Source organism: Manis pentadactyla, chromosome 7, assembly GCF_030020395.1.
Source record: "Manis pentadactyla isolate mManPen7 chromosome 7, mManPen7.hap1, whole genome shotgun sequence".
Lineage (NCBI taxonomy): Eukaryota > Metazoa > Chordata > Mammalia > Pholidota > Manidae > Manis > Manis pentadactyla.
In genome coordinates this window covers 3722099-3734391 of record NC_080025.1, presented here as the reverse complement: position 1 = coordinate 3734391, position 12293 = coordinate 3722099, and the positions used below count along the sequence as shown (strand labels likewise).

Here is a 12293-nt window from a genome sequence, read left to right as displayed (position 1 = left end):
TACACTGAAATGCTAGAGAACAAAATATTTCCAATGAAACCTCCAGCTACTTGTTAATTTCCTAGGGAAATTAGATCATCAACATGGACAAAAACTTATTAATTAAAGGCTTCAGGGCACCATGTTTACTGAAATAGAAACATCATCCCGTAACTGGGATGTACACAGCTGGTGAGGGACCACCACCAAATCTCCAAGTTGGGGACGGTTTTTTGTACACTATGCTTTCCTTTCCCAGTCAATTTTAAGATTACTTTCCATTTCTTAGAAAAAAATGATGATTATCTTGGTGAGAAGGAAAATAGCGAGGGAAACATTTTAATGTCTGATCAATCTGCCGTAGCTGCCTCACAAAAGGGCTTATTTTTCCTGTCAAATGTTATCATTCCAAGTGTTAAGGGATAATAAAAAACTTCAGGATATATTGTACATCTTAACAAATATGTCTGTGTTAAGTTAAAATATTTTACTCTGTTTGCTTGAGCTTTGGTGTATTGCCAACCTTTAAGGGCTGTGTTTAGGGTGCAACCCTTTTAGCAAATCAAAATGAAACTGAGCAACAATTCATTCAACTACAATGACAGTGACAGCCTTAAGATAACCAGGTAATCCACTTGAATTCCAGGGAAAGAGAAACAGCTCAGGACGCACACTTTGCGGAGTGCGTACGGCATTAACTAAATAAGCAGAGGACAAAACGAGTGTGCGCACAGTGCCTTCAGATTGCGGTGAGGACTTTTCCAGAGGCACTTGGACCCACAAAATCTGCACCACTGCATAATCATTTTCAGACATGAAGGCAATGTCAAACATCCCTGCAAAACATGAGTATGTGAAGCCACACATGTCAAATGAAAAAGAAACCATGTCCCTTCCCCCGGGAGGTTCAAGTATCTTGGAACTGTTTTGATAAGAGTGGCTAAGTGCAAATGACAAGGACGGGAAACATTTGCCGAAAGAGAGCAGAGCCGGGCGCTGCCAAGGGGAGGGGAGATCCTATTTGCCTCCTATTTTTTTCTGGTACTAAGACTTCCTTACATTAGAATGGAATGTTGTTGGGCACATTTCTATATTTCTGGGTTTCAGTTGCTGACAATAAAAATAAGGGTACCGAACAGAAAGACATCCTAAGGCAATAAACTTGCAAAGAACTAATTCGTCAAGGTCAAGGGACAGTGAAATGTCAGCGTGTCTACCTCTCTCTGTGTGGATCAAACAGACTTCATTGCTAGATTTGGTCTCGTGCTCCTGATCTGCAGTGATTTAGGGAAAGGCAACACTGAAAGGGAGATCTTCATTTGGAAAACGCTCATTTTTACTCTTATGTTATGAACGTCTGAATACTTTATCTCTAAAAATTAGTACTCATCTTTGGAGGAAAAAAAAAAGATTGTGCCACACTGCTCCCAGGATAAAACCAGCTTTGGCAATCTTCAACTCGAGGCGTTTCTGTTAGTAAAAATGAGCCCCTCCCCTTCCCTAACTGTATGGTAGGTGGTCTGTCTGTTTCAAGGCACTGCGAACCCCGGAAGTGGGAGGGCACACTCACACCCACTGTGGGGCTGTGAAGAGGCACGTGCTGTGGCCTTGCGCAGAGCCCTGGTCTGCTCACAGGCAGTGAGGGCTCAGAGGCGCCTGAAGCACGGGGCCCCGGCAGCCCTCAGCAAGGCAGGACGCAGCGGCTGAGACTTCAGAAGCCATCAACGCACATCACCTATGTGCGTGTTACTTTCACTCTTATTTCTGGGACTAAATACCATCTTCTTTGCTCTTGAAGAGCACTCAACGGTCATATCACCCATTTCTCGTAAAGTCTTCATTTGTTTTCACCAATCTCAAGTGTGAGAGCCTAAATCTTTTTGAGAATCAACACAAACAAGATGTCTAATACTTCTGTTTTTCTCCCAAAGACTTCATTTAGTGAGCAACAGGGTTGGTATCAAATAGAGTATTATGTTATTTAGGTGTATACATTGTATACAGACACTATACACATATATACACAATAGCTATACATATACATCACATGTATACATACATCTGTCATTTGCTTCAATGTAAGATCAACCACACACACATACCACCACATACATTTACTTTGTCATCCTGAAAAACAGTGACATAGCCAGCATTTTGCATCCTATTGTTTTCAAGCTTAGAAAAAAATATGGCATAAAGTTAAGAAATTTTGCTTTAAAAAAAAAATTAGGTCTTTTATGTCTTTTAAACTTCCTAAGTCTAATTTTAACATGGAACTTGGCTTTAAAAATGCCAAATAATAAACAACCCTTTCATATCCCTTGATGGCTGTAACCACATTTGACCCAGTAGTTAAGAGTACTCACTTCCCCCTTCTAATTATGTGACCTGGAGTGACAAAAGATAGAATCATTTTTACTGAAATCAGTAAGATTAAAACTGTTATTTATACTACTTTGTAAATTATTACTTCAGAGTATGGACTCAAACCAAACTCCAGCTTGAGTGTATCTTTCGTAGTTCCAAACTTCCCAGAATAAGGCTTTCTAAATATTATCTTTGCTGGGTGTTAAGAGTAACTAAGACAAGTCCTCTGGATGACTTACACGGCTTTAACTTCAACCTCAAAAATTCCATTACTCCCGTGGTGACAAGGGAGTGAGCATGTGCGTGAGAGAACAAGGAGACGGTACTGACTTCCATCTATAAGCTCTTTCGGACTGTACATTTAAATCATACAAGTTCACAAAGCAGGGGAAGGGAAGAAAAGAATGAATTAGGAAAGAGTGTAGCTGATAGAAAGCCTGGGCTAGTGAGCACTAGCAAGTTAATAAAGGGTTAACAGGGCATCGCTCTACAGCTTTTAAGTCTGTATTAGAAATGCTTGTTGGACAGGCAAGTAATTGTTCCTGATTTTTTATAGTTGTCTAATCTATTTGATTCATACTGAGAAGTAAAGGCTTCAAGTACAAGATTTTACAAATGATCAGAACTCTAATAATTGTCGGGTTTCTTGCTATTTGAAGAACCGGGGAGTGATGGTAACCATCAAAGCAACAGCCTGGATGGAGGCCGGGTGCACAGGTGGGGCAGGGGCAGAGCTGACGTCAAGCAAGCGATGCAAGCAGTAACCTTACGGTTCCAACGCCGATCCAAGGCCTCATAACACCACTCCAGACACAATTTATAAACTGTACCAAGAAAGAAGCCCCTGAACTCTCCAGGGAAAACTCTGCCCATCCCACTGCATTTTCTCACTCTTACAGGCAGAATTTCAGAATTACTTACTTAATGGCTAACATTTTAGGAGAAATTATGTTGGATGACTAGCTCTATGAATGGCTTCTCTTCAGAGAATTACAAGTTTTAAAGAATGGCACTACAGGTAGTTTTATAACCAGCTTTCAATTATTCAGTTTAATAAAAGATTTGAGTTATAACTATGTGAAAGAATAGGCACAGGGTTTGTATCCTTGAGCCTATAGTTTGGACCAATGAATGGAATCACGGTTCTCATCACTGGATCATGAGGAAAGGGAATGAAGATTTAAGTACCTGAAATCAATGCATGCGCAATGACTTTAAAAGCATAGTGTAATGAATCCTGGAAACACTTCTCTGATTAATCAGAAACCCTACTTTATACATGAGGACACTGGGGCACTCCAAAGTTTAGTGACTTTAAGAGTCAAAGTAAAACACGGAGGCGGGTATCCCTGGCCTGAAGGCCACATACTCCTTCCCACACACCTGGCTGTCTGCATTTATGATTATTTACATAAGTTTACTGCCAAAGACATGTGTTTATGCGTCTTGCAGTGAAACCAGCCTCGTCACTCTTGCTTAGCTACTATGTGAGGGAGTACGCACGACCATCGTCCGAAGTAACCCCGGGGCCGCCGGTTTGACTGGCTCATGACATGCTGACTAGACTAGTGTAGCACTGCCTGGTAGACCAAGTGATGACATCGTGGAAATAATACATGTTAAGAAAAACTTAACAGGTCAGGTATGCGATGAACTCAGTGAGAGGGAAGTGGGGTGCACTCGGAATGTGGACCTGAGGGCTTCTGTTATTATGGGGAGTCCAAAGGTGCACCCTTGCTCACACTATCTCAGAGAGTCTTCAAAAGTCTGGATTTCAAGAAACCGCAAGTCTGGCTGTGGCAGAAACAGTGACGCTCCTTAGAACCAAATTCTCATTTCCTGTGTAACGCGGACAGAGCTTCAGCTGGGCTGAATGGGCACAAGGCAGCAGAGCCCCCACGGCCTCCCCCTGGACTGCTCGGCTGTCTGCCCAGCTCTGTGCAGAGGCCCCGCCACCGCCCTCACCTGCCTTGGTGTGGACTTCTAGACACCCTGAACAACAAGCAGCTTCTCTCCCGCCCGTGATGTACTGAGCTGCCAGACATTGAGTCAACACAAAATCACGCTGTATTCTACTGTATTAGTGTTAGAAAAGCCCCAAGATGTCAAACCTAGGGCAAGGCACAGGTCTTGCAGTAGATGTTTTAAAGGCAAGGGAAAACATTTAGGAATGGGATTTCTGATCATCTGACTCATGACTGCCTTTCTGTCACCTGTTCTATTCCTAGCTTGAGAATTATATCCAGGACAACATGAAAAAAGAAATGGTAGAGATGCAGCACAATGCAGTGCAGAATCAGACCGCGGTGATGCTGGAGATCGGAACGAGCCTGCTAAACCAGACAGCAGAGCAAACCCGGAAGCTGACAGACGTGGAAGCCCAAGTGAGTGACGCAGCGGAAAACACGGTCCAGCCCCATAAACCCTAGCACAAAATCGTGCTGCGTGGTTACTTAGTGAAATAAAGGGAAAGTAAAGAAATCTCAAATAGAGCAGAAAAAAGAAAGACTTGATAAGAAATTAACAATTTGTGGCTAGATGGGGATTTACGATCAGTAAATACATCTTCATTTTCAATGTTGAGGTTAAATTACATTATTCTCTAGGGGCCCTCAAATCATGTCCGTATTGCTCATTCTTGACTACACGATAAGTGCTGCTCCGCCTCCCTGGTGTTTTCTGGACTCCAGATATATTTTCCATGTCTACATCCTGAACTCTTTTGTGCATTTAAGAAATGAAGAGCCAAATGCTAAAAACTTTGTCCTTAAACCTCACTTTGAGTGAAAGAAGACTCTTTTCAAAATGATTTTGAAAAGAGTCTCACAGACATGTATTATTTCTCACAGATGCTTTTCAAAAATGATTTTCTATAATGAGCTTATACAACTTGTGGTATGAGTTTATAGCGAAAGCAGCAAAGAGTTTATAAGCAGAAGCAGTTATAGCACAAAGCGCGTTTAACCCTTACAAGACCCTGAGTTCTGGATGGTTCTAGTTCCCCCATTAACCAGATGTGTCTGGGCGGGACACTCAGCTTCCCTGGGCCACAGCGGTTTGAACTGTCAAAGGAGAGCTGGGTCAGACGACCAACTGCTGGGAGCCCGTGAGTCCTGGCTGACAGTATGAAATATGGAAATAGTGTAAGCATAACAGCAGAGGAGTGAACATTATACCAGAATTCATCCAGGGTCACGCTAAATTCCAGAGTCACGTTAAATGACACACAACATGTGACCTAGTAAGAATATTCAATGTGGGGAAAAAAAGTGCTCTTGGTGGAATTTATGGAGATGCTCCAAGTTCAACCCTCGTTGCTGGTGAATCGGCTTTCTGGCTCCTAGTTCTGCCTTCTCTATAGGCTTAGGAAGTTTGTACCTTCCTACTCTGAGCTGTATGTAACGCTCAAAAAAAAGAGGAGAGTTAACTGTAAACGATTCCCACCACATATTATTCCTATGTACTAGCTCAGCGGAAAGGACCAAGAAATGGCAGGCATCCTGGGAGGGAGGGATGCGAGGCAGGAGAAAGCAGAGGCTCCGACAGCAGGAAGAGCCCGTCTAGGATGGCACAGTGTTCTTCCGCTGTCTTCCTAAGAACCGCTGGGGGAGGTAGAGAAAATGGCAGGGAAGTGGTACAGGGATAAAAGGTTGTTGTTGTTGTTGTTGTTTGGTTATTGATAACTTTTAATGTTTCACCTGTTACTCTGGATAAAAGGTTTATATCTGAGGAGACGATAAGAAGTTATTTGCTTATCAAATCTTCCCACAACATCAGAACAGTTTAGGGAAAACACAAATATTTTACATCATGGATCACAAGATACTGGAAACTGTAATCCCAAGAGGTAATAAAAGCTAAAAGTGATAAGATACAATTTTAAAGGAAATGTATCAATATATCCTTGGTCAATTATTAAAATAAGTTAGTAACGCTCAAGTCACGTCTTGGTAGTGAAACTGGTGGGCAATCGAATGCTTCTGAAAAATGTCCCGGAACTACAATGTTTTCAGATGATAATAATAAAGTGCAACACACGGCAATACTGTAAACCTTCACTACGGCCTATGTAAGTCAGATTTATTAGCATTTAATGAGCTTTTGTTGGGTCACATGATTTTTCAATGTGTCTATTGTGAAACTAGGTATAATGTGATACAGGAAAACAGGAAAATAGGAAAATGGCTGGAAAGAAAACAGCCTCAAATATCTAAGTAAACATACCGAAATGGCTGAACCTAAGCAAGGACATCAAAGGACCCAATATACACCCAACCTATTTGAGGCACTTGCTGAACAGTTACTATGTGAAACAGATTTAAATACAAACATGACAATTTCTGATTAGAAGCAAGATTCTTCTAGCCTGTCAGAGTGAGAGACTATTACATGGGGCAGTGAGGGGTGGTTGGAGGTCTGAGATCCTAGAGCTAAGAGACCCCACCTGATCTGGATACATCAGCCACCTGCAGCTGGACGCCCTCTGAAAAGTGATGGAGAAACATGGTAACTGGTCCTGGATCAGCCGGAGCCTGTACCCCGCCACCCCACCTTTCCCCCACTGAACTTACTTTGTTTGCCCTTAGGAGTTAAATAAAAGCCACGAGTTTCCAGTTCTTTTCAGCAATAACCAACATAGAATGTTTGGGCCCAAAGAATATTTAGGCCTAATCTATATTCCAGGTGTTAATATTAAAACTCAGCCCCCATGTTGGCCAAGGCCTTTTATCCACCTGCAGAAGAAGGCTCATGGCATGAACTCATCCAGTTCTGACCATGGCCTAGACCGATCCTCGGCCTGCACGGCGGGGCCACGCTGAGCCTGCTGTCAATGACACAGACCCCGAGCAAACAATGATTCTTTCAAGGACCCCTATTCCTGGGCAACACTCACACATGACGTCACGTCCTGAATAACCATGACACAGAGGATGTGAGTAATGGATTCTTCCTGCTAAAAGGCAGCCAAATGTGGCAGAACTCACCCTTAAAGCTGTTTGAACACAATGGGAACAGCAATGCTGCGCATGGTGTATGTCAGAAAGGACCGCAAAGCAAAACTGTTCCCACTTCACATAGAGGTGTTATTGCTTCCTAACTGGGGGATGGGATTTTTAAAATAGGAAAAAGAGAAATAGAAAAATAATAAAAGGCTATTTTTTATTGCATACAACCGAATATTTTTACTGCATACAATGAATGCATACGACTAGGAAATACTGAGCTAAAAATGAGCTATACTGTTACAGCACGGAAGCACGTGACTTTTAGTCAGAGGTCCGCTGGCAAGGAGGTACGAGAAAAGCCATTTTGCTCTGAGCAGAGGCAAAACTTTTTTCACCTGTGAACAAGTTCTGATACATTACATATGACCAATTTTTACTCCCACTTGTCTCACTGTGTGAAAAGAAATGACAGAACATGGCGGAACAAGAAAAATGACATTATATGATTTGACAGAAACACCATTGCCCAGAACTATTAAGCGCTTTCTCAAATAACGACGTCGTGAGAAAAGTATCACACACTCCAGTGTGATCCAGGACATCAAGCCTTTGCTGAGAATGAAAATTGTGCCAGAATAAGATACTTTGGTAAATAAATAATGTTTTAGTTCTGTTTTCCTAGAATCTAGATAACTTAATTAAAAGGAAGTTACATGTATTAAAAAAAAATGATAAACAGGAATTTTATTTTGTTCTGTTTAGGTATTAAATCAGACAACGAGACTTGAGCTTCAGCTTCTGGAACATTCCCTTTCCACAAACAAACTGGAGAAACAGATTTTGGATCAGACCAGTGAAATTAACAAACTGCAAGATAAGAACAGGTACTTAAAGTGCAAAAAAAATGTATACTCCATAATCGCACACTTCCTAGATACGAAAGCCCAGTTCATGCGACTACTAATCATAAGCATGGCTTCCCAAGGGCTGAAACATAGCGCGTGAGGACCAGAAACCTTCAGAGGGGACGGTGGGGCGCAGCTCTGGAGGAGCAGGCTGGCAGCTGCGCTTCTCAGACACCCCCAATTTGGTTATTCATTCTCTGGCCCCTTAAAGATTCTCGTGGTCATCATCTAAACTCTGCCGCCGACAGTATGCACGCTGATCTATGGAAAGACACCCGCAGGGTTGTGGTGTACAATGAACACCGGCCTGGGCATTTTAATACTAACTTTACCAAGTCTCGGCCTCTGGGGACTTAATTTTTCCTGATGTGAAATGATACACCAGGAAGGCTACACTCATACTGCAAACCAATGCACGTTACATGATACTCTTAAAACATATGATAAAGTAAAACAAAGTTTATATGAAATATGATTAATACTTAAACATAGAAAAATCCCAAGAAAACAATACAAAAACAAAAAATTATGGGTGATCGATGGAGATTGTTTTCATAGGTTTATTCTACTTGGGGACATAGGAGGATAATTATATTCACATACCTGGTGTGGTTATTTTCTTGTTTCTAATCAAGACACATATGTATGACATGGAGCACAGTCAGACAATTATGCTCGTTTTCAGAATTAAATAATTTCGATTAAATAATTCTTTATTCTTAACCAAAAATGATGACAAATTGATTGTCTTATAGTCATTCTTTTCTGTTAGAATTAAGTTGAAATAATTTTTTCTACTTTTTTGGGTAACATGCTGAACTCATTATTGATTTAAGATTTTGAAAAGCAAAGAGACTTTTTAATCCAAATATTTTTCTTTAATGTTTCACGTTTTATCTTCTGCAAGGTAAATAAAAGCACAATCTCTCTCATTTCATTTTACTAAAATGGCCTCACTGAATAATGCTCTCTTCCCTCCGCTGCAGTAATGCTGGAAGATACGGCAGCTGGGCCTTTGTTGCTCACCCTAAAATCATGTCTGTGGAACCTGGGACACGTCGTTTGTTGAACACATGCTAGTCCTGAACATTGTTCACACCTTGGGTTCCTAATTTAGTCTGCTACAATGCTTGCTACACTTATCAGTTAAATATGCTGGTCATGTTGCCCCAAATTCAACATATTTATAAATATCCATCAAATCATACTTCCTTTTGCCTAGGAAAATATGAATCTTCTTCCCACGTTCTGACACACTGCTTAATATTTTTCACTTACTACAAGCAGACTTTGTTACACAAAGCCAGGTTGAGTTGCTCTGAAATACAATCAACAACTTTCTCTACATTTTTCGATCATTCATAATTTGATGACTTTTTTTATATGTTAAAGCTTTACATTGTATAAAACACTGAATTCCACCCATGTGGTAGCTTGTATTTTCTGATTATTGTTTAAATGATCCTTCACATTTTTTTCACTAAATCTTTCATATTTCTCCCCAGTTTAAGCTACATTGAGCAATAATGTACTTTTCCAGTAACTTGTGTCTAGTTTCATATGAAATTAAACTTAAACATCACATTTTCTCCATAAAACCACCTTGTCACCCATATCTGACAAACTCAAAGTTTATGTGACTTGCAACAGCAAAGGCACATGGCTTGGACTGCAGGTATTTCCCTTGGCTGCATATAACAGGCAGAAGAACTGTTTCTGAACCACCTGCCAGAGGATACACATTAGTACAGATACTGAAGGCACAGCTTTTAACAGCTGACTTATCACAAAAACTGTATGTACCAAGTCTGTACCTACAGGAAGAATCATCTTTTTAGTAGCTGCAAAAACCATATTCTCCTTTGTCAAAAATGTTATATGAAAGGACAATAATAAGGTTTTTTTCATGAATAACTGTGAAGAAGTAAAAGTAAAAAAACTGTGCTGAGGATTTCCCGTCTCTCAGGGAGCCTGCATACTGTGTTTTAAGGTGCCTTAAATGTTGACTAGCCTAGGTTTTCTCTTGCAAGAACATCATCACAAAAAATACTTGTGAATGTGTTGTACATTTGACAAACCCTATTTCAAACTATCTTCAATAATTCCCCCAAAGTGCAACTGCTTCCTATGTGGAATAGTTTCAAATGAAGGCAAAGACTTACCATGGTGGACAGTTTTCTGAAAATCACACATTAACACAACAACTCAGATTCACTAGCAAATGTTGACAATTATGTGCCTTTTCATTTTATCATTCTTTTTTTTTTCTTCTCAAAATAAGTGACTAATTTAGGGGCTACCTGTACCAGTTCAATTCATATGTGACTATTGTTAAATGGCTGTTACTGGAGAGTGCTGCCGCTGAACCTGTCCCCTCTGGAGAGAGGCGATAAAAACTCATCGAAGAACCAGGATCCAGCCTTGATATTTCTGCCGACACAGGATATTTCCCCACACTTTTCAAATGACCATGAATTGTGTTAATATCAAATTAAGCAGTTCCTAAGTCCAACTTTTAGGGTGATGATCAAATTGATCATTCTGTGTCAGAAAACCAAAGGAGATGCCAAAGGGCAACATTTCAAATCACACAGAGAAGCCCCAAGCCTCTGCTTCCCTCTTCTGCCCCCATTACTAGTGACCTTGGTATCTGTTGCAATGTGCAGACTTCTTGCTATGAATCTACACTCTACCGTCTTCTGTTTTACCCCATTTGTTTAATTTCCTTTAACTAAAACAATGGTGATTACAACTCCCTAAATTGATTTCATAAGCCAGTCAACAGGTCCTGATCTGTATTTTGCAAAATGTTGCTCCAGAATATGATTTCTGGGGCTCATCAGAGCTTTCAGTGCAGTGATCAGAGCTTCTGCACTCATTCCAGGGTGCTGCTCTTGGAACCAGTCTGGTCTGGGATAACTGGATGCTGGGCTTAACTCTTCAATTCGTGTTTGTATTTAATTTTGAGATTAAGTCTTTTAGATCAGGAGATGACTGCCCTCTGGAGCTATACTGCTACAGTTTTTGGAGACTAAAGAGACTAAAGTTGCTCTGTCTTGTTTGACATCTACCCTGGAGTGCTCACACCCTGGACTGTGTGAGGGCCCAGTCTTTCTTTTATGCCTCCTGTTAAAGGCAACAAAAGAGAGTCTGCTAACAAATTTCAGCAGTACACATCAATGATTTTAAAATGCCCCATGTATTCCATGTTGATTGTGTTAGGTTGAGTGTTGTAGGAGTGTTTCCAAAGTGGGGTGCCTATATGCTGATGTACCAGAAATAATTTTAGGTAGAAAACAAAAACTTCATGCATTTATTTCTATGTTGTCTTATGCTTATGGAAAGTCATCTTAATTTTTAAGTTAGTGAAGATGACAGCTTTAAAAAAATAAGCTGATATCAGGAACAAGATTAAGAAATAACAGTTGAAAGTGGATATGGTAAAACTGATGAAAGTCTCATGCAACTAAATGTGCTACAGTGACAGATGATTTCTGTCCTGGGGTCCTGACAGCACCCTGATTGCCATACACTGACCTATAGGGACCACCAGGCTGGGGTAAATTTAAGAGCTGCAACTGAATTTCTAATAGTAATTACTCATACTGCCTGTTAGTGCTTGTAGGTAAGATCTATAATAGGGAGTTCCTTGGTTGAGTAACATCTGCAGGGTTAAAGATTCAGAAAATGCTACCGCCCCAAAAACGCGTAATAGACTTACAGGCTATTTGAACTAGAAGGTGCCCCAGAGATAATCATCGAATCTAATGCCTTCGTTTTAGGTAGAGATTTCTTTCTATGGGTGCATATTCACTCAGACAGACATACACCTAAGACCCAGAGGGGGATGGCCTGCCCCAGTGACAAAGGTGGTCTTGTGCAGAGCTGAAGTTCTCAGCCCCGGCTCTCTGTGCTGTCCACATGTGCCCCCCTACGTGAGGGCACCTTCCCATGGCCCATGCTTCTCTTCGGTAAGACAACGGTCTTCCACACACTCTGTGGTGACTTCCGGTTACAGACCTTACGCTTTCACTGGCATACTTCCTCCTTGTATCTACGTCCTGTCTATGTTCTACCTACCTATTCACTCTCAGCA

General features: G+C 41.0%; 2 protein-coding genes across 10 annotated transcripts in view; one reads left to right on the top strand and one right to left on the bottom strand.

Annotated features, from left to right (window-relative positions):
• The window catches only part of MCPH1 (microcephalin 1), a 190415-nt gene that overhangs the window by 77278 nt on the left and 100844 nt on the right, over window positions 1-12293 (bottom strand). The window lies entirely within an intron of this gene.
• The window catches only part of ANGPT2 (angiopoietin 2), a 50731-nt gene that overhangs the window by 21917 nt on the left and 16521 nt on the right, over window positions 1-12293 (top strand). For 4 of the 6 annotated variants that reach the window (XM_036898218.2, XM_036898219.2, XM_036898222.2 and 1 more), the window contains exons 2-3: window positions 4575-4730; window positions 8055-8176. In XM_036898218.2, coding sequence (XP_036754113.2) covers window positions 4575-4730; window positions 8055-8176 — 278 coding nt within the window. The remainder of the gene's footprint in view (window positions 1-4574; window positions 4731-8054; window positions 8177-12293) is intronic. The other 2 variants (XM_036898220.2, XM_036898221.2) reach the window with 1 other exon arrangement.